The sequence below is a fragment of the Haliotis rufescens genome, unplaced genomic scaffold (assembly GCF_023055435.1).
Source record: "Haliotis rufescens isolate VD_foot unplaced genomic scaffold, xgHalRufe1.0.p SCAF_1, whole genome shotgun sequence".
Taxonomy (NCBI): Eukaryota; Metazoa; Mollusca; class Gastropoda; order Lepetellida; family Haliotidae; genus Haliotis; species Haliotis rufescens.
The window spans coordinates 57,166,402-57,193,938 of record NW_025963779.1 but is presented as its reverse complement, the minus strand read 5'-3'; the positions used below and the strand labels follow the sequence as shown (position 1 = coordinate 57,193,938).

General features: G+C 40.2%; 1 protein-coding gene across 4 annotated transcripts; it reads right to left on the bottom strand.

The window, feature by feature from the left end:
• Positions 1–348: 348 nt before the first annotated feature.
• LOC124131482 (stimulated by retinoic acid gene 6 protein-like) lies at positions 349–27,073 on the bottom strand. Of its 4 annotated transcripts, none has more exons than XM_048398351.1 (18): positions 26,927–27,066; positions 25,664–25,753; positions 24,507–24,589; positions 22,142–22,275; positions 19,910–20,030; positions 19,376–19,436; positions 18,903–19,022; positions 17,130–17,209; positions 16,869–16,977; positions 12,368–12,497; positions 10,747–10,822; positions 8,989–9,064; positions 8,796–8,844; positions 8,001–8,121; positions 6,695–6,811; positions 6,059–6,222; positions 5,096–5,329; positions 349–3,378 (listed from the first exon to the last, which is right to left on the bottom strand). In XM_048398351.1, exons 1-18 carry the CDS (start codon positions 27,029–27,031, stop codon positions 3,206–3,208), a joined length of 2,043 nt encoding a protein of 680 aa, XP_048254308.1. In that variant the 5' UTR covers positions 27,032–27,066; the 3' UTR covers positions 349–3,205. The 4 variants fall into 4 exon arrangements, with proteins under 4 accessions (XP_048254308.1, XP_048254326.1, XP_048254319.1 ...); XM_048398369.1 differs by having other exon boundaries at positions 26,818–26,970; XM_048398362.1 differs by having other exon boundaries at positions 26,834–26,968.
• Between the last annotated feature and the right edge of the window lie 464 nt (positions 27,074–27,537).

Genomic DNA, 27,537 nt, shown 5'->3' with positions numbered 1-27,537 from the left:
CTTGTTGCCAGATAACAATGCCCTTTACATTCCAATCGCTTTCAGCTATCGTACATCATGCTGCTGGGGTGTACTCTCAATTCATCACATGGCTACGGTATATAGGTTTTCCTAAAAACTGATTAATATTAAATCTTCACTCCTTAAAATAAATGTACAATGTTTTCACTGTCGTTTAAACAGTTTGTATTTTGTATAACACCCGGCAATATTCCAGCTATATGACGGCGGTCTGTAAATAACCGAGTCTGGACCAGACAATCCAGGGACTGAAGTCACGAGCATCGATTTACACAACTGGGATACGAAGACATGCAACAACCAAGTCATCGAGCCTGACCACCCGACCCCGTTAGTCGCCTCATCAATCTTTATTTGCACTTGAAGCCTCAGGCCCATATACAAAGTATACAAAGTATACAAAAATACAAAATATACATCAAGGGTGATGGCGGTTTATCATATGTGTATATATATTCAATGATAACAGAGTGTTCAGTAATTAATGATAACATTCTCTCCTTAAAGTGAAGCTTTACAAAAGTTTAACAAGTATACTACTATAGCTGGATCATAATCATTCATTAAATTAACAAAACATTTGAATGTGCATTTGCTTAAATATTTCTTTGGTACAAAATGTTTCTCAAATCATTAAAACATGGACATTGCATTAGCATGTGGCATTCATCCTCTAACTCATTTAAATTACAATTCTGACAAATTTTGTTACATTTTTCAAATTATAACAAGCATGGTTTGCCGAAGGCCATTTCTAATCGGGTCTCCGGTTGTCACTGTCAATTGAGGGTACATTATGCTGCACATATGTACATACTTGCACTTGTGTGTTAATACGATGAAGCCATTGAGTATTGTTTTACGGATGTAATTGTATTTGGGGACACGGCTGTACAAGCCGTATTTCGATGGCGCGTTTCTTTGGCATGCTAGAACCATGATCGAGGGTTCGAGTCCCAGATATTAAGCCATGCTTGTATTACTCGTGTCACGATCCGATAATCGTGGGTTCGAATCCCTGATGATTCCTGATTAATAAGAACAATTGCTTGCCAGCACCACACAGTGCTCGTTGGTTTCGACAAAGTGGTAAGCGTCTAAAATAAGCATCACATCTGCAATTTCTCCCACATGGAAGAAGCCATCGTATTATTGAAACAGGGTTAAAAGCACTGTCAATCACTCACTCAGACATCCAGCAATTCACTCACTCACATACACTCACTCTTGAAATGATATGCTGCAAAAGAGAATATGCTGCAAAAGGAGTATTTTGTACAAATCACATTTATCATGGAGCATGGCAAGAAATCAGATAAGGGAGTAGTACAAATGTTCGATGTCGGATCAAAAAACCTCACACATGTAGTTTGGAACAACAACCCTTAAGCCTAATTGCGAAATTGTTGACATCCTCAAAAATCTCAGAATAACAGTACCACCGATATTAAAACAAAACACAGAAATTCTGGAGTCACACCACTATCAACACACCATGCACGGATGGATATAGAACTGGTATGTTTTCATCTGTACTTTATATTGTTATATCTGCGATAGTGATGATGATTATGTTTATTATAATATTGTGACGATTAAAGCTGTACAAAGGTTAATTATGGCCTTCCACCAATAACATGGAGTTGAAAGGAAGAAAAGCTGGCAGACCAACTGACACCCTAAATTTCAGAATTTTTTTTTTTTATCCGAGACCGAACTTTTCAACTGCTCGCTTAATACATCGATCAGTGTTGAGATTACTGGAGTTGTGTCCGAGTCTTGCGTGTCATATTAGATGCCCTTCACGTTATTGTCAAAATGGACAGAAATGTTTGGCGATATCCTTTATTACGTTTTGAATGCAAACTTATCGGTGTTAAAGTAATCAATATTAACAAAATTTGATAGTGAAGATACGGGTATAACAGAACATATTGAAAAATGGGTTAACATACATGAAGAAAGTGTATCAACTTTAATAATATGCTGTCATGGTTGTACTTAATGTCAAGGTTTATTATGTTGACTTGCTTATAAGAATATATATCAAGAAGATAAGAGAATATTTAATAATTACATATCAGATTGAGAGACAAAATGAATTAATATACTTTGAAATCATGTAACAAGAGAGGCACTGGATGTATTGACAACTCGACAGTGAAAATTCAGACTACCAGTACATGTGGTCAGTAAGTATTGGGTAAGAAGAAGCTGATTAATAACCACCAATCTCCTTAAAATCAGATTTTTTAATCCGAAACGATATACCACTCTGCGTAAAGATCTGAGGTGACAGTGTACCCCCAATAATGACGTCGCGTGAGGTGAACTTTCTGATCAGTGAATCAGCGTCGAGGCGTCTAAATTATCGGTACTAGTGCGCGAACCATTCAGATCAACATATCTGATTTCCGTCTCACGAAAAAGCGCTAAAACGACATTTCCAGAACGTACATAATGAAAGCTGCACCATTAGATTTTTGTGGAAAATTTAAACTACCTGTTGTTTCTTACCTCCGCGGTAGCTACAACAAAAACCAAGTACCTTCGAGGGCATATTTATGTCCTGAGTGGATTTTCTTTTGTTCAAATCGAAATTTCCGAATCGAGAAAGCTGACATTTGTTTGGCTTAAAATCCTATTCATCCTGGTTCACCGAACGCGACCTTCTATGGAGTTGTCCTTAAGGTAAGTATTGTTTCGGATTAAAATATCAGAGCCCCGTTACCCAAAGCGATCTGAGCGCTAAGCTTATCGTAATGTATAACCCCTATACGTTTACATGGGCTTTGTCGTAGCCCAAAGATCGCTTTGTGGAACTATCGTAAACCTATATTAGAGTATGGGAGTTACGATCACCTTAGCGCTAAGATAGCTTTGTGGAACGGGGCCCTGCAGCTGGACCCTGATCTTTATTGGATTGACTCACTACAGGTATACAGTTCATCCCTTTAAATCGGACTCTCCTATATTCGTATGATTACTTTTAAGGAACGTCTCCATATATACAATGTGTCACTACATCGTAAGTATGATTCGATACTACGGACATTTGTTAAGCCAGACGAATTCACAAGTTACGGCGTTGTTCGGATTAACGAGGTCATTGGTCTTTTCCCATGGTGTCACGTGATCATTGAATAATACAGGTGTAACGTTTTGAATTATTAAATGTGGTTCATCAATTTATCATTGATGAGAAGTCATGTATCTCAACCATTACACTTTCAATTGCTTCTTGAGGTTTGTGTCCACCATTGGATGCAAAAGTCTTCCTCTGTCTCCTCAAACCTGGGTTCCTGAGCAATGTGTAGGCAAGTTTCCACTTTCGAACGTATCGCGTATTTTTCAAAACTGAAAGTAAATATTATCTCACATTACAGGTCTAGTTAGTAAATTACATAAATGATATTCATCGTAAGAAATCATGATAACTTCATGTAAATATAAGTTTTCCAGGTCGCTATACATTCATTTGCAAACTGGCAAAGGTAGCACTTTCCTTGATGGGAGAATAAAGAATACAGATAACAAAAAAGGACACATTGATACACTTAGGTAACCAGTTTCAAAATGAGCCAAGCAATTTCTTACAGGATTAAAATGGTACTTTGACAAAGGCCAAATCTACAGTGACAAAACAAAGTTGAACTGATTAAGGTATAACCTTGTGGTTATCTGGAGCTTGCAAGGGGAATTTGGTATGACAATCAACTCCGCATATAACGAACTGTAAGGAATCCTCGTGATCATTTCGTTGAATTCGAAGATCGGTTTAATGACGTTTTGAACTGTGATTTTACAGTATTTCAGTAACATCACGGCTTGGTACTGCGGTCAGAACGCCTAACGTGAACCGGGTCTTTGACATTTACCACTTTTGATGACACCCTAGAGCAAGGGTATGGTGCCAACGAGAAAGGATCATAACTACTCACGGAGAATCTGGGATTCGAACTCGAGATAATCGGATAGTGGCACAAGTAACACAAGCAACTGTTCATTTTGAAACATGATGACACGAAATACGAGATAGGACAAAAGCCCTGCTTGACTCACTGCAGCTGGCAATGGCAATTTGTTAAGAATATCATACATGATCAGGTATCTGGCAATTTGTATTTTTCTTTCTTACATTTGCATGGTTTGGACTTTTGACATGACCAATGTCTAAAATGAGTGAAATAAGACGATTTGGCAAACTCCAAGAGAATATCTCAGCATGAGTCAATCCGTGACCACGATACTTTTTGTTAACCATGTGATTGTACACCTGCGGAGATAATTAGATTGGGTCACAAGATTGGCTCAAATACTAAAAAAACCCGTTTCTTGGAAACCTCCAAAACCGGCCTTTTTGACATATTTTAATCTTAGCAATGCATTTAGTGTTGTCCCAAACGTGCGGTTTTTGAAAGGAACAAAGGCTTATTCTCATTCATATAAACATATCTGATAACTTTCATAATTATTTGTAAAGGATTTCCTCCTTTCTTAAATAATGCATTCAAAATTATCCCGTGGGCTAAAAAGGGCCCCTGTCCTACCTCGTCCTTTGAGATAAATTCCGTCCTACTGCGCAACAGACATTACCCTAGCGTTATAGATAACACACTGTTGGCAGGTGCGCTATTCAATGGATCAATATTTAGACCAGATGACCTGGAATCTAGCTACATGTATTTACATGTGAATATTTACCTTTTCAACATACACAATTCTGTCACATGTAAAACGTTTATGTTAGACCCACTAACGTCTGTGGGGGAAGCAGGATACACAGTCGTCTGAGGCACCTCAACTCGGTGTACAGAATAGCTTGCCTTGGAACGCCAGAAACCTATGATAGTGGGTTCGAATCCCGATTCGCCCCGATTGTTTCTAAATTTGCCAGCACCATACCAGTCCTCTTTGGTTTCACCAACATGGTAAACCTCTTAAATCTGCCTAGCTTCGGACTTTCTTCCCACATTAATCTGACACGCCGTGATATAACTGGAATACTGTTCGAAGCAGCGTTAAACCAAACTCACTAATACTCTCTATACTTATGTAGTATACAGAAAGTAACCTGAAATCTGCCGTTGGGATTTTCTACCCGAAGTGCCGCTGATCAGGTGTTCATCTTCGGATGGCTCAACATCAGGAAATGTCCTGTACAGGCGCACGGGTGTCCCAAATAATGTTCTTTGGCTGTCATGTCTCTTCTGTAACGTTTCGTCCCAGAGGACACCACAGAAGACCCGGACAACAGGGTGGTTATGACTGTTTTCAACGTGTAGCATACTGATGTAGGATAAGTGACCTGAAGGATGAATGCAGATTGAAGATGTCATGATGAACAAGAGATTGCGATAAACTTAACGAGCGTAGATCATGCAGCCTTCTGCCAAATGGGCTGAAGTGAAAGGGGGTTTAACGTTCCGTTAAGGAGTTGTGCACGTATATAGCGAGGTACACGCACCGTAATTTGTTTGTGGTTGTGTGTGTGTGGCTGCTTGTACTTGTCCGGACTTTGCCGATTTTATAGTGCTCGCCCACTGAGATACCATGCCACTGCTTACTGACTCCGCGCCGGCCAGCCCTTGTTTTTTATCCCCTTATATATCGATCGCCATACAGGGTAAAAACATGTACCATCATTTAACGACGCCTTTTTGTATGACACGACCTGAGATCGAACCACCGATCTTTCCCTCTATCAACTAGAACTGTGGATGTGCGATGTGTGTAACCGAGATCATGTCATAATACTAGATACATCACGAACTTTGATTTGGCAAATAATAATAAAGACGTGGCATTTATATATTTAAATAAATTCCAAACTGCTTGCATAATAAATTGTCACAAATATCTAACAAATATCTTTCACCAGACATGATGGATGATCTAAACATGATGTGTTGTGGGTCGAAAGATGTTGTGTGGAGCCATCTAGACCTTGGTATTCAGTACAAGTAGTCCAACAGTCGAACATGCAACCGGATTACTGTTTACGTACAAATGTATACATATATCTGTTTGCCTGCACCTCTATCATGCCTTTCCATGTTCCTCATGAAGGTGGTTTTGTCCAGTCTACCAACCATCACGCCGCCCATGACTGTCCCAATTAGAATTCGAAGGAAGCAGGAGAATATACCAATGGTCAGGCTCCCGAACAGGGAGAAAAAGTTGAATCCCTCGTAAAATCTCCTACAACACAACATGAACCTGATCACCACCATTGCAGTCCTTTGTGGTAATCAGCAAAAATAGTTGATGAGAAATAATGCAATTCAGCGAGGGATGCATTCGCCACGCTTTCGTTAGGAAATAAGATACCCCTTTGCGAAGCGTTGGGAATTCACTGTGCACACGTAACTATAGCGTTACCAAGTGAGTCGAGGTTCAATGGTGTAGAAAGTGGTGTATTATGTGTTAAATTAACTTATTTACATCTTTAAACATGTAGGCAAGTCAAAGTAACTACAAATGCCATTAAATAAACATTATACCACAGTGACTGTTAGGACACTTTGTTTGAACTCCTGAAAAACATGTATTTGATGTCGTAATAAAAAATGGAATTTTTCTTTTTTACAATTATTCTTTGGAGTCACCGTCACGATCTTTGAACAGTTTGAATAACAGGTTAACAATAAATTAAAAGTATTATTTGCCCTACCTGTTATCTACATTGAGCGGTGGATCCTCGTCAGTCGGGCGTATTTTGTCCTGAAGCAGAACGTATCTCGCCATCACTACCTGGAGATAGAAGAGGATGAGTGCCGTGGCAGGAAAGCTGGGAAGAGAAACAAGACGCTGAGAATATATTTATTACACTGTGTTCCTTGAGGAGAACGCATGGAACAAAAGGCCCCAGTACAATTACAACATACACACCTTTCGTTATGATGAGGTTAGGTGAATTGTGGCTTAATCGTTTAAGATTATTGCACTTATTTGGCGACGTGCATGTGTGTGTGTGTGTGTGTGTGTGTGTGTGTGTGTGTGTGTGTGGTTGTACTAATCCGACGTTTGCTGATTCACATTCTTCTCTAAAGTTGGTTGGCTGGTTTGTTGTTTAACGCCGCACTCAGCAATATTCCAGGTATATGACGGCGGTCTGTAAATAGTCGAGTCTGGACCAGACAATCCAGTGATTAATATCATAAGCATCGTTCCACGCATTTGGGATCGATGACATGTATCAACCAAGTCAGCGAGCCTGACCACCCGATCCCGTTAGTCTCCTTTTACGACAAGCATAGTTGCCTTTTACGGCAAGTATGGGTTGCTAAGACCTATTCTACCCCGGAATCTTCACGGGTCCTTTTCTGAAGGGGGACGAGGATGGAGCAAATAATCAGTTCCAGAAAGTTGGATTCAAGTCAATGTGTCACTGCCTTGTCTGTCTACGACTTCAAGTCTTTCAGTTATCATAATAAGTCGAAGCAATGTCTTAATCAAGTTCACAATTAAATCTCATCGTGGAGCATACTCTCCCCTTAACGTCAGGTCACTCGTCATTCATATTATAAGTAAAAGCGACAAAACCCTTTCCATGTACAAAATATCTTCCCCCAAAGTCGACTCAACGATTCTGACTAATAGTATATTATGAGAATGTGTCTATGAATCACTATCAAATAGTGATGATACCAGGTATTCGCGAAAATGTGAGCGTATCTTTCCCCGCCGGTTACATCCGTGTCAAATACGAGCAAAGACAACCCAACAACAACATGGGCATATACGGTACAGGTAAGAAACAGTCCCAACAAATGTTTCTAAAATATTTTTTTTCAAAAGTCAACTTCCAAATTGATATGGCAGAATATTCGGCAGCACCAATGACGTAAGCTATGGTGACGAATGAATGCATGGTATTTTCACAAAATATAAAAGAAAGATAATACACTGGATAATGAAGGTACCTTAATAGACACGATAGTTTGGCGAAAAGGGCATGTGGAGCAAGCATTATCTACCTCAAAACCTGTGCTACGTATGTGAGGAAGGTCACCAGGTAGCCGTTGGCGTCCATCAAGAACAGCGCATAGTAGACTACAAGAGACAACCCCAGCAGAAAGAAGAAGGCAATCACGGTACCTGTGGCATAAAAATACGTTTAGTGGGTAGGGTTATGGAAGCTATAAAGCCAATACACACAATCCGATATATACAATGAATGAATATTGTTTTACGCCGCATCAGCAATTTTCCAGCTATTCACGGCGACCGATATATAGGTCACCTAGCAGAAACAACGTTTTAATTAGAATTATACATATGTCATTTCTTGTGTTCAGAAACATGGCTACAAATCCCTTTGCACTATTTAATAAATGTGCGGTTCCCTCAGGTATTGTATTCATACACGGATTCTAAAGCTTAAACATTGTACTCTCGTGTTTGTCTTTTTAGTTAATATATCATTTGGTTGATAACTAATAGTATGCCACTAAAAGCTCACATAATACAATGTTATACCTTAAACATTCTGATAACGATACGGACATAACCATACAGTTACAAATAAGCGGTTTGTCACGGTAAACGAAACACTGATGTAAGACACTATTGTTGACTTTACACAGACATTACGCTTGACGTGGTATTTTGTGACGTCACAATAAATGATGACGTCACAGCGTTCGAGAAGGTTCCCTCTTCAAAAGGTTTGTTCGTTTTTGAAAGATACAGCTTAGAGTGATTATTACAATCATAGTTGTAGCAGATTCAGTTTCAAAAACGTGTGACTGAAAAGCTGAAGCAGGACTTACCCCATACACTGTAGGCAATGAGATAGCCGAGGAATCGCAGATTGCTGGCCTGAAGGTGAATGCAATAATTGGCGAACTATTTTATGTGTCAATTTTACAATACCGTTATTGTTTAAATTGCATATTTTGTGTTCAGTTCGACTGATATTATGTGGCAGTTTAACTCCTCACTCATTACGCAGTGGCTCCTTACCATGATATATTGTGCACGTTGGTCAATCTGGCAGATGAAGGATTGATCTCCTTGGTGCAACCTCAAAATGTTTTTCCTTCAGATTTGGAAATGAAAAAGAGATTGAAGCAAATTGGAGGGTTGGCAGTTTAGGTATGACGTGATCAGTTCCTTATGTCAGTAGAATAAAATGTCATAAATCTCAGACAGTATCGTAAACATTGAAACAAATAAACGGCACACTCTTATGAATGAGTTTAAGGACGAACCGATGATGATATGTCATATACCCCGACTTTCTTTTCATAAGCTTATTTTGCAAAAGAGAGTAAATCGCTTGAGTACGTATGACGAAACCTAAAAGAAATGAATGAGCGATCTAGGTTTAACGCCACTTTTAGCAATTTAAGGAATTTCACCAACGAAATGTGTTTCACACATGGTGGAGAATCGAACCTTGGCCTTCGGCATGACGAGCGAACGATTTAACAACTGGGCTACCCAACGCCCTTTTTCCGTTATAGTAATTGAATTTCACTGAAATGAGTATTGGGTTTTCAAAGTTTGGACTGGATGAGGACGGTGCTATGAGTGTTTGTCGTTATAGGTTACATGTTATATGTTCCTCGTACTGTTGCGCCAAGCTTCATATCTTTAATCCCAATACTGCTGCCTGAATCAACGCTCGGGAACTATCGAGTTGCCTGCCTTAGCCACACAGAGATACGCTGTCTATGGGTTTGTATTTCACATTTGCACTCATTATGAACTTTGGAATGTCACTACCATTTCCGCGCGCGTGGGTTTCACTGTTCGTGTCTTCCACTACTGCGTCAATTTTGGCTTTACTCCATCATTGAGGTGAGGTAGAGACATTACTTTAAATGTAACATACTATGTTCACAGTGGCGTACAGGTCTCAAACACAGATCTAGAAAAACATCACCGGTTTGGAATGAACAGATGTAATACACGAAATGATCTCCTGCCCGTTTCAATTTTATGTTGAAGATAGAACTGAAACATGAATGAGAACAATTCGTAACGTGTTGTTATTTCATTAATATATAAAACGTACCCCCTCCCCTCTCTCTCTCTCTCGCTCTCTCTCTCTTTCTCTCTCTCTCTCTCTCTCTCTCTCTCTCTCTCTCTCTATATATATATATATATATATATATATGAATAATGAATAATGAATTTATTTCACGATGAATTTTCTATTTATAACATATTAAATTCTGAAACGGAATTATGTAGTGAAGCGGTCATAAAATATACGGGATTCGTTTGGAAAATGGACACCAATCTCTCTGTCCATGTGCGAACAAAACAAAACGACACACTTACTCCTGGTGTGAGTAACCTCCCGTTGGGATTCCGGGTCAATTAGGTCCTGAGCAACATGTGCTTGTCGTATGAGGCGACTAAAGGGTGTCAGGCACGATCACTTGGTCGATTGCTGTCAACCTACCTCCACTGCGTGGTACGTTTCTCATAATCACTGGTTTGTCTGGTCTATGCCCTGTGTCACAAAGCGCTATGAGATCAAAGATGACCGTAACTCCTTTTCCATAGCATTAACAGTCGTTGAGCTAACAACGATTGGTTGTCTTGTCCAGGGCTCCGGTTTACAAAGCGGTCTCAGCGCTACGAGAGTCACAGTCCTAACCCCGTTTGTCGAACGGGGCCCGGATTCGATCATTTACAGTGCGGCAATATATAAGAAACAAACTAATAAATAATGAATACTTCATAGTTACAAAAAAGACATAAGGGTACCTGTATATCTTCAAGAAGAAGTATATGTGAATAAACGCTGCAGCATTGGCTACAAACGCCACTGCGTAATACGTTCCTGCAAGAATAAATACAACAAATCAATTTTAAAAAGAGCATCATATTCATATGGTCTAAGAGCATTAAGTTTATTAAAAGTACTCCAAAGGTAAAAGATTTCATAAAATGGATGATGACGTCATAGCTATCATTTCTGACGTCATGTTGATATTGAAAGCCTCGCGACATGATATCAGTAGAAAATATATATCATTTTCTTCACTGCAGCTAAACCCACCAAGCGTCTGAACCCACCAAGCGTTCGAGGTGGACTTATTGACTTTTTAAATGCGCTACTATTCACACAACAGAGATATTGTTGATAAGTCATCTGCATTTTTCGTTATCTACAGAATCGAAATATACAGGGTTTGTATCAAATATGTGTTCTCTTTTATATGCAAATGGCGTACAAAGCGGTAAGGTAAAGGTTGTGTCTCGGTGCAAATATAGCCCTATCTTCAACATTTTCTCAACACACAGAGAGAGCACACCAGCTGATCTTTAAACGCAATAAAATATGTGGTTGGCTGCAATCAAGTACCGATATCTATCATTCAAATGTAAAAGGTAAAACATAACCTACTTTATCTTAATGGGTACGGTAGATATCACATTGTACTTCATCGTTTACATCCATTCAAAAATGGATACATCTGAGTGTAACCGGAACTTAAGCATTTAAGCTTGAATCAAACTACCACGTGCTTATAACGACTTAGATGAATTGACACAATAACTGGGACCACAGTTCTACTGTTTAATATTACATGAAATATCATCACCCGATACGGATTCAACATATGAATATGCAAAATATTGTCCTTATTGTATGGAGACTCGATTCCCGACATGGGTTCCTTGTGTAGTGCCCTGGAAATTCTGGTGTTCCATGTCCGTGACATGGCAGGGATATTGTTAATAGCCCACCCATTCATAGTTTTGGCATTGGACATAGAGTACTAACTGGTTTGCCTAAAGGTAAGATATGGTGTTTTTCAGCACAGTGCTCTTGGGTTAATTTTCATGTTTTTTTGTTGTTTAACACCGTATTCAGCAATATTCCAGCTATATGACGGCGGTCTGTAAGTAATCGAGTCTGGACCAGACAAACACATTTTGACAACATGAGCTTTGATCCTCACAATTGGGATCGATGACATGCATCTACCAAGTCAGTGAGTCTGACCACCCAATCCCGTTAGTCGCCTTTTACGACAAGCATTGTATTCTACCCCGGATCTTCCTGTCGACAAGCGGACCTCAGTTCAAAATATTCACACTCTGTAATATCTCAATGTGTTTTATATGGGGTCTTGGTGCAAATCAAAGCGTGGTGACTGTTGTTGGTACCATTGCGGGAGCAGTGGGGTAGACTAGTGGTTAAAACGTTCGCTCACCACGCCGAATGACCCGGTTCGATTATTCATGTGGATACAATGTGTGAAACCAATGTCTGGAGTGCCCTGCTCCCGATATTGATGGAATATTGCTAATTGCGGCGTAAAATCATACTCACTGACTCACTCACTAGTACCAGTACTTGTTATTTAAGGTGTGTTACCTATCATACCGTCGACGGCCTGTGGTGTGAGGAAGATGATTGTATGGTTGAATACTGGTAGCTGGATGTTCTCATCCAAGTTCTTGAGCTCTTGCGCTGACATGACGAACCCTATCTCTGCTACAGCAAGCTGAAAGGGTAAAAGAGTTTTCCTGTTTTCTCAATTAAACGTTTATCATTTTAATTTTTATTACCTTTCAAGAAATATCTTTTTCTTCATTGAAGCATATTTCATGTTGTCTGACAAATCAGTAATTCCTGTGTGAAAACCGGTGGTCGTATCTATATAATACAAATGTCTACACTAAGTACACGTTAACATGTCAGGCACTACAAGTAGAACCCGAGTGATACCTATGTCTACACTAGGTACATGTTAGCATGTCCTGCCTTCATGTAGTACCCGAGTGATACCAATGTCTACACTAGGTACATGTAAGCATGTCCTGCCTTCATGTAGTACCCGAGTGATACCAATGTCTACACTAGGTACATGTAAGCATGTCCTGCCTTCATGTAGTACCCGAGTGATACCAATGTCTACACTAGGTACATGTAAGCATGTCCTGCCTTCATGTAGTACCCGAGTGATACCAATGTCTACACTAGGTACATGTAAGCATGTCCTGCCTTCATGTAGTAACCGTGTTATAACAATGTCTACACTAGGTACATGTAAGCATGTCCTGAATTCATGTAGTACCCGAGTGATATCAATGTCTACACTAGGTACATGTAAGCATGTCCTGCCTTCATGTAGTACCCGAGTGATACCAATGTTTACACTAGGTACATGTAAGCATGTCCTGCCTTCATGTAGTACCCGAGTGATAGCAATGTTTACACTAGGTACATGTAAGCATGTCCTGCCTTACAGGTAGTATCCGAGTGATATCAATGTCTACACTAGGTACATGTAAGCATGTCCTGCCTTACAGGTAGTACCCGAGTGATACCAATGTCTACACTAGGTACATGTAAGTATGTCCTGCCTTAAAGGTAGTACCCGAGTGACACCAATATCTACACTAGGTACATGTAAGCATGTCCTGCATTCATGCAGTACCCGAGTGATACCAATGTCTACACTAGGTACATGTAAGCATGTCCTGCCTTCATGTAGTACCCGAATGATAACAATGTCTACACTAGGTACATGTAAGCATGTCCTGCCTTCATGTAGTACCCGAGTGAAATCAATGTCTACACTAGGTACATGTAAGCATGTCCTGCCTTCGTGTAGTACCCGAGTGATACCAATGTCTACACTAGGTACATGTAAGCATGTCTTGCCTTACAAGTAGCACCCGAGTGATACCAATGTCTACATTAGATATATGTAAGCATGTCCTGCCTTACAGGTAGTACCCGAGTGATGCCAATGTTAACACTAGGTACATGTAAGCATGTCCTGCCTTCATGTAGTACCCGAGTGATACCAATGTCTACACTAGGTACAGGTAAGCATGTCCTGCCTTCATGTAAGACCCGAGTGATACCAATGTCTATACTATAGGTACATGTAAGCATGTCCTGCCTTCATGTAGTACCCGAGTGATATCAATGTCTACACTAGGTACATGTAAACATGTCCTGCCTTCATGTAGTACCCGAATGATAACAATGTCTACACTAGGTACGTGTAAGCATGTCCTGCCTTACAGGTAGTACCCGAGTGATATCAATGTCTACACTAGGTACATGTAAGCATGTCCTGCCTTCGTGTAGTACCCGAGTGATACCAATGTCTACACTAGGTACATGTAAGCATGTCTTGCCTTCCTGTAGTACCCGAGTGATACCAATGTCTACACTAGGTACATGTAAGCATGTCCTGCCTTACAGGTAGTACCCGAGTGATGTCACTGTCTACGCTAGGTACATGTAAGCATGTCCTGCCTTACAGGTAGTACCCGAGTGATGTCAATGTCTACGCTAGGTACATGTAAGCATGTCTTGCCTTACAGGTAGTACCCGAGTGATACCAATGTCTACACTAGGTACATGTAAGTATATCCTGCCTTACAGGTAGTACCCGAGTGATGCCAATGTCTACACTAGGTACATGTTAGCATGTCCTGCCTTACAGGTAGTACCCGAGTGATAACAATGTTTACACTAGGTACATGTAAGCATGTCCTGCCTTACAGGTAGTACACGAGTGATACCAATGTCTACACTAGGTACATGTAAGCATGTCCTGCCTTACACTTAGTACCCGAGTGATACCAATGTCTACACTAGGTATATGTAAGCATGTCCTGCCTTTATGTTGTACCCGAGTGATACCAATGTCCACACTAGGTACATGTAAGCATGTCCTGCCTTCATGTAGTACCTGAGTGATACCAATGTCTACACTAGGTACATGTAAGCATATCCTGCCTTCATGTAGTACCCGAGTGATACCAATGTTTACACTAGTTACATGTAAGCATGTCCTGCCTTACAGGTAGTACCCGAGTGATACCAATGTCTACACTAGGTACATGTAAGCATTACCTGCATTCATGTAGTACCCGAGTGATACCAATGTCTACACTAGGTACATGTAAGCATGTCCTGCCTTACAGGTAGTACCCGAGTAATATCAATGTCTACACTAGGTACATGTAAGCATGTCCTGCCTTCATGTAGTACCCGAGTGATACCAATGTCTACACTAGGTACATGTAAGCATGTCTTGCCTTACAGGTAGTACCCGAGTGATACCAATGTCTACACTAGGTACATGTAAGCATGTCCTGCCTTCATGTAGTACCCGAGTGATAACAATGTTTACACTAGGTACATGTAAGCATGTCCTGCCTTACAGGTAGTACCCGAGTGATACCAATGTCTACACTAGGTACATGTACGCATGTCCTGCCTTACAGGTAGTACTCGAGTGATATCAATGTCTACACTAGGTACATGTAAGCATGTCTTGCCTTACAGGTAGTACCCGTGTGATAACAATGTTTACACTAGGTACATGTAAGCATTACTTGCATTCATGTAGTACCCGAGTGATACCAATGTCTACACTAGGTACATGTAAGCATGTCCTGCCTTACAGGTAGTACCCGAGTAATATCAATGTCTACACTAGGTACATGTAAGCATGGCCTGCCTTCATGTAGTACCCGAGTGATACCAATGTCTACACTAGGTACATGTAAGCATGTCTTGCCTTACAGGTAGTACCCGAGTGATACCAATGTCTACACTAGGTACATATAAGCATGTCCTGCCTTCATGTAGTACCCGAGTGATAACAATGTTTACACTAGGTACATGTAAGCATGTCCTGCCTTACAGGTAGTACCCGAGTGATACCAATGTCTACACTAGGTACATGTACGCATGTCCTGCCTTACAGGTAGTACTCGAGTGATATCAATGTTTACACTAGGTACATGTAAGCATGTCCTGCCTTACAGGTAGTACCCGTGTGATAACAATGTTTACACTAGGTACATGTAAGCATGTCCTGCCTTACAGGTAGTACCCAAGTGATACCAATGTCTACACTAGGTACATGTAAGCATGTCCTGCCTTACAGGTAGTACCCGAGTGATACCAATGTCTACACTAGGTAGATGTACGCATGCCTTGCCTTCATGTAGTACCCGAGTGATACCAATGTCTACACTAGGTACATGTAAGCATGTTCTGCCTTACAGGTAGTACCCGAGTGATGCCAATGTGTACACTAGGTACATGTAAGCATGTCCTGCCTTACAGGTAGTACCCGAGTTATACCAATGTCTACACTAGGTACATGTAAGCATGTCTTGCCTTACAGGTAGTACCCGAGTGATACCAATGTCCACACTAGGTACATGTAAGCATATACCTCCTTCATGTAGTACCCGTGTGATAACAATGTCTACACTAGGTACATGTAAGCATGTCCTGCCTTACAGGTAGTACCCGAGTGATATCAATGTCTACACTAGGTACATGTAAGCATGTCCTGCCTTCATGTAGTACCCGAGTGATACCAATGTCTACACTAGGTACATGTAAGCATGTCCTGCCTTACAGGTAGTACCCGAGTGATACCAATGTCTACACTAGGTACATGTAAGCATGTCCTGCCTTCATGTAGTACCCGAGTGATACCAATGTTTACACTAGGTACATGTTAGCATGTCCTGCCTTCATGTAGTACCCGAGTGATACCAATGTTTACACTAGGTATATGTTAGCATGTTTTGACTTACAGGTAGTACCCGAGTGATACCAATGTCCACACTAGGTACATGTAAGCATATACTTCCTTCATGTAGAACCAGTGTGATAACAATGTCTACACTAGGTACATGTAAGCATCTTCTGCACTACAGGGAGTACCTGTGTGATAGCAATGTCTAGACAAGTGTAAGCATGTCCTACCCTAAAGCTGGTACACGTATAACATACGAACACATTTGCCGTTCTAACATGTCTTCTGAAGGGGAATACCATAAACATTCACATCCTTCAAATCACATTGCACCTTCCAGCTAATACGAACCTGATAGAGAATAACAGTAATGATGAAGACAGCACAGACTATCTTCACAGGATACTTGAAGCCCTGGATGGATCTGTAGCAAACCTTTTGTCTGAACGTTTCTTCTTTCCTGTAAAGTAAATAACTACTCTTATTCTACACAAATATAACAAAGATTTGTCTCGGCATTGTGTTAGTATTCAGTAGATGTTACCATCATTTATACACTCACTTAACCGCCTACCCACTCACTCATTCACTCACTTACTCTACAATACTTACGTTAAAACTGCATCGTAGTAACCGCTCAGTAATAGCCGTACATGGATGATTTGATGTGGATGCACCGTGTCTGTATCCTCCTGTCGTTAAAAGTTGAAGCGTGAGTTATTTTATCCAATATTGTGGTGAATAAATGATCACAGCACAAACAGTTGTTGATGTTAAATTACATACTGTACCAGAACAATCTAAATCTGAGTCCGCAGAAATCAGTTTTGCCGTATGTTGACGGACACTGGAAAGTTATTCCGGTTGTCGGATCATACTTGCAAATACTTCCAAATGTGACATTGTTACAAAACTGATGTCCAATGCAATTCCCTATCTTCACATGTACTGTATGTTCCCTTGTGTTTTTCAGGTGAACAGTTGACTTGCTTTGCATGTGTTTGTGACGAGTGCCACCCGTGGGGCAGGATAGGCTCACCTTTTCGCGGACACTTGGTTTTATCACTATTTGATAATGATTCATAAACACATGCTCATGACATAGTCAGAATCGTACAGTGACCTCTGCTTTAAGAAGAGATTTATTATGATTATGGAAATGTTTTTATAGCTTTTTATTATCGCAGTGCCTCTCTAACTTATTTTTTTAAGTATTTTCATATTTCAATATTTTTAAAATTTAAATCCCCCCTCCCCCATGCCCTGGTTATTCTCATTTCAAAATAGAGACGAACAGCAGTTTAACAGGGAAAATCACTAGAAGTATGATATGGCTTTCTTCTTAACCTTTCACATATTAACACGGCATCAGGATACGTGTTGCCTACCTGGTCTTTCGTCATAATTTGCTCTGTTCGCAATTCGACTCTTTTCTTTGATTATACTATACAACATGACATATCAATTTTTTGTATTCAAGGCTATTGACAAATATATTTTAATGATTTTGGCAATAGAGACATATACAACGTTTACAATATCATCAGATATATCGATAACTGATATTACGTGACAGATATACATGTCAAAGTGTTTTTTCTAATCAAAGCTGGCATGGTACTATACTAGTTACGTAGAGTGAATGTGTATTTAACACATGGTTTAAGAAGAAGTTTATTCAAGAATGAGTTTAAGAAGATACTGTTTAACGACGAAGTATGTCTTTTGGATATCTCTAAGTTATATCATGCCATAAGGGTTTGGGAATGACGGCAGCTTGGCATGCTTGATACATTTGACAAATGAGTCTATTAGGGTCTCGACACATTCTCCGTTTACCATAGCTTTTGGTCTACGTTGAGTAATGCCTAAAATATTTACATGCTTTATATCATGTTCGATCAGGTATGTCAAACTTTTGACAATCCCATATTTCAGAGGCATATGTAAGAATACATTGTAGGTTTCGTCTTCATGTCGAATATCTTAAAGCACATTTCATAAGTTAGATACCCAATACAATTCATGGTTATTGAAGTTCAAACAGTGCTCTTTTGACTTCTAACCATGTAAGTAATATTGAATTTTGCATATTCAAATTTGAACTAAAGATGACACCGAACTATTTCAACATTATTATCATCAACTTTCCAAACACCACATCCCTTGATTGGACCATACATTATGAAAACAACAATTCTATAGTTTTATCTAAATTAACAGGCTTGGATAATTTCCAAGTTTCTCTGTATACCTTCCAAATTGTTTAAGTCGGGGTAATTTATTTTGCCTCTATTGCCATTTGCTCCTAATTCATTTACCAGGGGGGTACAATAACGGATTAAGAACACAATCGCCCTCTGAACGTGTGTGTCTCTGTCGTACCTGTAGGGAGTAAACTTCAGATGCCACAAGGCGGATAATTAACACTGCTGATCTCAGCATCAGGCACAGGTAACATACAAGCACAGGAAGGTAGATCGCGATGGATTCTGCTGGAGGCACCTGCAACATATATTGTCAATATGGTTCGACAGAAACGCAGAGTCCACGAATTCATTCATTGTGAAAGGCGTACGTTCTACCGGTATTGATAATGATCGACCTCTTACAACATCTGTAAATTGCTTTTCATTAACTAAGTACTACTCAATCACATTTTAATCGTGTGGGAATTCTATGACAACCTCTGGAACATATATAACCTTTTGGAACAATGTTTAAAAAGGGTAGTTGTTTGTTGCAGTTTGTTTGTTTCCTTGTTTAAAGCATGTTATAATCAATGTTTATCAATGCTCACTACGCTGCAAAATCCAACCAAGACATTTGTCCGCACGATCATCAAACGGTGTACTTACTTTATTGATATGACCGGATTCACAGAGCCACTGCACTAGACTTGTGACAACACCGCCGCACCTGTCAGATATTTTTAACTTACATGCTTGTATCCAAGAGTGTGTATAGATATACGTACTTGATTGGTACTATGGTTCTAAATGACACATAATAGGTACACAAACGTAGTTATTTGTAATTTTCATTTGTTTCGTAGCCTGGAGGGGACCAAGCCCGGACATGTTGACTGTGTCCGAGTTATTCAGAAACCCACTTTGTTCATTTGCTAACTCAACTTTCAATATGCATTCTTTAGATCAATCGAGACGTTAATGGTTAGTAATACCATAACTTCATGCAGAGACAATATAATATGTCTACATAGAGCTATTTTTGCTCTATAGACAAAGACTGGAAATAGGCACCATACAAAACGCATTATCCTTTCATTGCCAACATTCCTATGACGTATCCAGTGTAGATGCGTGTTTGTGAAACTGAAAAAAAACTCTCAACTGACAGAATAAATTTTTAACACATTTATAACAACTCACAATAAGGCAGAATAGAGAAATCCACATACAGATCCAACCAATCGGTGTCGAGTAGCGATGCATGCAAACAGAGGGAAGCATACCACTGTCACCTCCACCACCCGCAGTTGTAGAATCAATGCTGTAAGAATATAACAATGCATGTAAATTCAAACACAGGAGACCATGGCTATCGATGCATTGTACAATCATGTTATACGTGTACCGTGTGTATAAGTACGCCCATCAGTGAGTGGAACAATAACATAAGACTTCCGTGGTAGATGTGGTGCAATTTGAACGACATTCACACAGATCACTCAATTTCAGGACAAGGACGACGTTGTCGTACGCGGTGGTCCAACTGATTCTATTAAGAGGGCCTAAAAAAGACCTGTACATAAACTGGTTCTGTAGGAATGCTGATGTTACATGTGATGTATACATTATTACTATGCCACCGTCAAATCTACATTCGCCGTTACTTTCCCACCGTCAAATCTGCCGAAATCCCAAATATAGTTGGCGGCAAATTGTCAGTGATGACGTCGGTACGTCATGGCTCTCGAATCAGATCGATTCACCATATATCTTGACTCGTTACTGAGCCTAACAGTTCTCAAATTAATGCTTGTTAATATAAGCGCCAAAACTATTATCATTAGGTGAAAAATACTATATCATAAGCATGCGTTTATTAATCACTCATTGAAACCTTCGTTGGGAAGTGCATGCTCACTTGTACGTTAAAAGATGTGAATTGTAGACACCAAAGGCTGGGGTTCAACACAAAGGGAAACTTGTCCATTTGAAAGTTGAAGTCATCAGTTTTATTGAAAGTCTTGTTGATAGTTTGTTGTAACTATATTGTTATGTATAAATCTAAATATGAAACACATCAGGCGGTTTAATTGGTTTAATTAGATTCTTTTATTTTTAGTTCTAGTGGGTAAATCAGTTCAACGGAATTGACTATTTTGCCATCGTTGAACTATATCAGCTCATTAAATTCTTGGCCAAATTCCCGTGCTTTGATTTTGTATATCTGGGCAGAAATTCTGGTTCATATGTATTAACAAATCCGAAAAAAACAAATCACTGATAAAGCAGAGTCGATTGTACGATTCATACTATATCATGCGTTTATGAATCTTTATCAGATAGTGTTGATGGCAGATACTCTCGAATCGGTGAGCGTATCCTGCTCCACCGGTTTAAGCCGTCACAAACAACCCAGCAGCCCTACATTATTTAAGAAACAAACGATGAGGGGGAGATGTTTATTGTAAAATAAATCACTGCAGGGAGAATAGACGACAGGTCGTTGTTTCGTTTTATGAGATATCAACATCATGTACATGCTCTTTATGGATGTTAATAAAATGTACAAGCTTTAAAAATATTCACCCTTATTTAACTAATGATGACTCCCTGGAGTGCTAGCCAAGGGATCGAACCACCAATGTCCTCTCCATGGACCGACTCTCTAGCCACAGACCATAAATGTGGCACAATAAAACAAGACACAAGCAGGAACACTTACATGGTTTATGTGACACAATCACATGTACAGGACGCGCATCATTGATATGCTTTAAACAGGTGAGTAGCTCGCTTATAATACAGTCAAACACCGTTGTGTCGAGCCTGGATGTATCGAACTTACGGTTGTCTCGAAGTAAAATCATGGTACCTGCGTATTCCTTCTTTATTCATCATTTTCGGTTGAGTCGTACCTCGGATAACTCGAAATATGTACGGTAGTCCCTTCAACATCGACACAAGGGTGTTTGACTGTAGGTTGCGTCATAATCAGAAAATACTCTCACAATAAGCGTTATTCAGACACACATCATAGAGCTGACACATTCAGACAAAACAGTCATAATGGATGAGGCAATGTCCCGCACAATATCGCAATGCACTCATCCTATTTATATATGACACAATCACATCGTAATGAAAATACGAAACATGATAGAATACAAAGTGAAACCCTGTTAATCGGGAACGGGTTAGTTCGGAAGGTTTTAAGGCGATTACTTTTGGAATCTACAATGATCAAAGTGTCAGTACCCAGTAACCAACAAACCTGATTGATCGGGACATTTAACTGAGAAGCGTGCTTTCCCGATTAACTCTCACAACCTTGAATACACATTAGCATACATTTCGATTTCAATATAAAATCAAGTTTACAATATTCGACGTTATTATATATGATGATTTAATATTTCGAAGAATGATGCTCACCAACGGCCCAGAGCGGATACTCAAGGTCGGTGTACAGGATCTCCCAAAACAGAGTTAAGGTTTCGTTAGTGACAGCACCAAAGGCAGCAGCAAACGCAAGTCGATTCTCATAACCGTCCAGGAGATTTAACGGGCTACAAAACAGTACAGTTGGTCAGAGGGATCGGGAACAATGCCAGCGGTTTTACCTGGATTTCAAGTGTAAGAAGAGGACACATAGGCCTGCTTTTCTTCATCTATCTTAAAGGGTAATTACGCCCAGGTTAATTCTCATCCATAGCAAAGTTGACACGTCAAAACCTACTATGTGTCTACCAACTCAAAGCAAATGCTGTGGATCATTTGCAGTTCACTATCCCCATATGAGATTGTGAAATCCCCGTGAGGATCCCTGTTAGCCCCCAGCAATATATGCTTGTCGTAAAATGCGACCAAAGGGATCGGGTGGTCTCATTGTTTACCGGCAGCCGTTACATAGCTTGAATATTGCTGAATGTGGGTTAAACAAACAAACAAACAACACAGTGAAATGACTCATTTTCGCAGTGCACTATCTAAAACGATTCAATATGACCCCAAGGCAGCGGAGCATAATATCCCAACATTAACCTTACAGAATTGAGATTTGATAACAGAAGAAGGAAATCATGGCCAAACTTAGTTCCTCAAGAATGAAGATGGTGGAAGATTGTCACATGTTTGATGCTACAGGTTGATTTACATTTTGTGAGGCAACAATGCGGTAGAGGCGGATGCCACGAGTTGTTGACAGCACGTGGTGGCAGGGACTAAATGAATCCTATTGCATTGGAGAAACATAATAGATTTAGCAATGAACACGAGGGACTGAATTTTAAACATCTCTGCAATAGGCTTTATGTTTACTTTCACTATAAGCAAATTGATGTTCAGGTCAATCGAGATGAGACGTCGCGTTCAAGATTATAACACTTATATTGCGACGTGCATTTGTGTGTTGCGTCATGTACCAGTCCGGACTTATGCCGGTTGTATAGTGCTAGCCAACTATGATACCATGACTTAGTGTATCATGGGTACTCCACTCAGACTCGGTATACTGATTTAGAGCCGATAAGTCCTTGTTTGTCCCCGAAATGCCGAACGCCATGCAGTATAACAATATGTACATCTTTTAGCGCCTTTTGGTATGACGCGGTCCGGGGTCGCACCACCGACCTTCCCCTCTCCGGGCAGATGCCCTAGCCACTCGACCAAGGAGGCGGTCGTTTGATGTTGTGTACTGAACTATTAAACATCTTGATGATATCACCTTAATGGTAATCATATTCGCATCCCTGTCACAAACAAGATAAACAGAAACCGAGACAACCTACATGTATGAACATATCAATGTGAGTAAAGGTCAAGGGCAACTTGTCGCGAGTCTCAAGGTGCAATTAGCAGATGCATCTACCCCTGTGAGGTCGCTGATACAGATGAAAATGGTTACCGGCGACTTCTTGCCATTGGTACACTGTAGGTATCCATCAATGTCATAGTTGATGTGGATGCAAGTTCTACAGGCTTATGCTCTAACGGAAACGTTTGAAAGGAAATATTAAAAAGTAAAAAACAAATTTATTCCCAAACCAAAAGTACATCCTCATGATACAGAGGGAATTACAACCGATTGTGCTGCTAGCAGAGATTTCTAAGAATTATGGAAATGGTTTTGAAATGGCTTTTATTGAAAACATCCCCACACATTGATACCTACGTTGCTGCAATAGCCTCAAGTGTTCGAGGAAAGGGGTCACGGGTGGTGACCATCTTAGGCACCGCAATTCGTTGTGCAGTGTTGCCTCGCTGAGGCACGCCAGAAACCAATGATTGTGGGTTAAAATCCCGGTTCGCCCCGATTATGTTTCTAGGTTTAATTTGTCAGCACCATACCCGTTCTCTTGGGTTTCATGAAAGTGTCAAGACGTATATCACATGGGGCTTTCCTCCCACTTTAAGCTGACGCGCCGTGATATAGCTGGAATACTGTTCGAACCCCACCTCACTCACTCACTCAAGTGTTCGAGGCAATAGAATAACATGGCAAGACATTACTTATCATAGTCTACGTTATAAACAACTATTTCATGGCATTGGCGTCCAACTTCACCTGGGCCTACACCTAGACCTTGACGACGGCAGGGCTGTACCTTCACACAATGTTCTCTGAAAACATGTTATCCTCATTGAAATTTACAGTGATTCATAAGCGTAGACACGCATGAATGTGTCGCCAGTGTTAATGTGACAGGGATAGGAGTATGGTTACTACCTTGAGGATGAGGCTTTTAACGACACACTTAAGGATGATGAATTGGTGTCATGGTAATGCGCCTTGTCTTACACGATCAATGCTGGTCGGCCGTTCCAGATGCCCTTCCCATGCTTCCTTTTCTCCAGGAAAGCCAGCACGAGTATGATCGCCACCTGTAACACGGCACACTTATCGTGGATCACTATCGCTTGTACATATAAATGATTACAATAGTCTAATATATAGAGGCTGATAGGGAAACTATTGTTTTTAATCAACATTAGTGTAGACAGAATAAAAGCCAGATTTGACTTACGTAATGTGCAAATTTAAACTACCTTTACTGAACGATATGATGTAAGATTGAGGTGAGGTGAAATTGGGTTTAACGTCGCGTCCAAGATTATCGCACTTATATAGGAACGTGTCATGTACGTGTATGTGATGTACTACATTGGGGGAGCTCAGTGAACACCGGCATGGGTGGTTTATGTAAAATCTCTAAACAGCGGATTCTATCATTGGACACAGCCCTCAACAACAATTTGGCGTCTTAAACCATTGGACCGCCCGTGCCACTTCATAAATGCGTTTAGTGTGATTAAGATATCTACGAGATAAACCGCAAAGAACAATGAAGAACGAAGTGTGGTTTATTTCACGAAAAAGCATTTTTCTATCATGACGTCATTTCTGGAGATTCGAAGATGCGCTCGTAATTTGAGAGGGGAGTGTTTAGAGAGTTGTTCTCCGCAGATGTAGCTGGGCAACACAGATAAACGCGATGGCCGAACTATCGCCCCCAAAAGAGGGATAGAAATAACAATCGGTATTGGGGGAAAAGGTACAGGTAATCGACGTGAGTATTGTGAGAATATGCGGTAAAGATGCACCTGTGAATAAAATTGCCGAGATCGGATTCCATTGAGGAAGTCATCAATATTTAAAATACCGGTAAGTATTTTAAAGCTTGTACATTTTACATCATCCTCAAAGAGGCCGTAAAAATGTTGATATCTCATATCAGACATAGACGAGCAGCCCCTCAAGGTTTATTCTCCCTGCGGTATTTTATTGCACGATAAACCACTCGTCGTCTACTTCTTAATATATTATCAATACTGTGAAACATGACAACAACTTGGACATGGATAACAACTTCTTTTAAGTCAGAGTCATTCTGACCCTTGTCACCCTAATCTGTTCTGTGTTTGCGTGGAGGAAATTATATCAGCGTGAATACGTACAGCGGGTATTGTTGTAAAGTGGGTGAAGGTGTCATAGTTGAAGAAATTGGTACATGACGTTGTCGGCACTGTTGGCTCCATGTCTTCAACCTGCAAAATCGTCAATCGATCCGAATAACCGGTATCGGCTATCTTATTGCATGAAAAGACATTTTGTTCTCAATCGTACTACCGTTAACACAGCAAAACGTTATCAGAGATACATGAAGTAATATATTGAAGGTGGCGATGTCCTTGTGTGCTACACTATCAGCCTAAAATGGTTGGACTGTGGACTCCAAAATCACATTTTTCATCCTGCCTTGTCCCTATCATGCAATTGCAAATGTACAAGTAACCGAATACTGTTGAATATTGATCTATCTCGTTGCGGTAACTGTGTTAAAGGTTCCCGATCCGTGCTTCAGCATCTATGACGAGTTTTTCGAAACGAACATATATGCAAATCGACATTTAAATAAAGATGTTCTTGTGAGGACCAAAAAACGTAACGGTTTATATTACAGAATTCCGTGACGAAAAGGCGGTGCACGTAATCTGCCAAACGTGCCACTGTAGGCGGTGAACTTGTCGTCACTAAGAAGGGTTGTTAACAGTTACTATATTGTATTTACAAGGGTTGCTGGTGGTGAAACTATCTATTTTAAAAAGTATAATAATGCTTCATTCTCGGTAGTCCAGTGTATAATCGAAGATGTCTTCAAATGTTAAGAAATGACACTGTCCTATATACATATAAAACATTTGATATAGTTCCTTTTTGACCGAATTCAACTTTTGTAATACGTTCACGTTCATTAATGTTTTAACAGTTTCCCTTACACACCAAGCAAATGGAGTTTAACGTCGCGCTCAAGAATATTGCACTTGTATAGCGACGTCCAAGTACGCATGTGTGTGTGTTTCTGTTTGAACTAGCTAGCCCGGAGTGTATACTCACTTCGAACCTGCCAGTCCTTGCTTTACCCCTTTAATGTCGAGCGGTAGGCGGGGTAACATCAACTATACTCTCTTAATGTCTTTTAGCATGACGCAGTCTGGGATCGAACCCGCGACCTTCGCTCTAGACAATTAATGACACCGACGATACGAGGATAGAGGATTAAAAGTGAGCCTCTTAATAAGGCTCCTTACACAATCAAGTATATACTCACATGACCACTCACTTACTATGGGTATAATGGGGGCCTGATCACATTTGGTGCCCCTTAAATATTTGTCAGTAAATCCTGCTCACTGTCTGTGTCTCACACTCCCACATACCGTATTGTCTTCCTCGAGTATCCTCAGGTTTATCAACAGATATGGCCTATGTATCAGGCAGATAATGTCATGACATGACTGAAAAAACAATCTATTACAACACATGGTATCATGTCTGTTGTGTCACAACAGTCCCCGCTTGACAAAGTGATCCGAACCTCCATACTTGACTTCCATGTAGACTTACGTCATTCATAGTGCTAATCAACAGCGTTTTGAAGACCAGGGCCAATTTTGAACCTGTCCCATACGCACAAATGTAGCCCCTGAATTTAAAACGCTGTTAATGAGCACTACTACTGTTTTCAAATTAAAAGCGACAAAACCATTTCTATAAGCTCGGAGTCAGTAGTTGGGTGGTCACAAAAATAACAAATATGAGTTCAATAATCATAAGTAATCTCTCCTAAAAACGAGTCCGTTGTACGATTCCGGCTATACCATGAGCATGTGTTTATGAATCACTATCAGATAGTGATGATACCAGATGATATAGATAGAATTTGCGTTGGATGGTGTATGAGATGGTATATTGGAGATATCGTGCTCAATGTTCGTATATGATTCATCGGTTACCTCGACCCTTCAGCTACGGGATCCACGTTTGTCCA

What these genes read in the sequence shown, in the direction of transcription:
- LOC124131482 (XM_048398351.1), bottom strand. Translation starts at nt 27,031, where the DNA reads ATGTGTTGTAATAGATTGTTTTTTCAGTCATGTCATGACATTATCTGC. An exon ending in TACTCGAGGAAGACAATACG is followed by an intron (nt 25,754 to 26,926) that starts GTATGTGGGAGT and finishes ACGATTTTGCAG; the next exon opens with GTTGAAGACATGGAGCCAAC. An exon ending in AACGTGCACAATATATCATG is followed by an intron (nt 8,845 to 8,988) that starts GTAAGGAGCCAC and finishes ATTCACCTTCAG; the next exon opens with GCCAGCAATCTGCGATTCCT.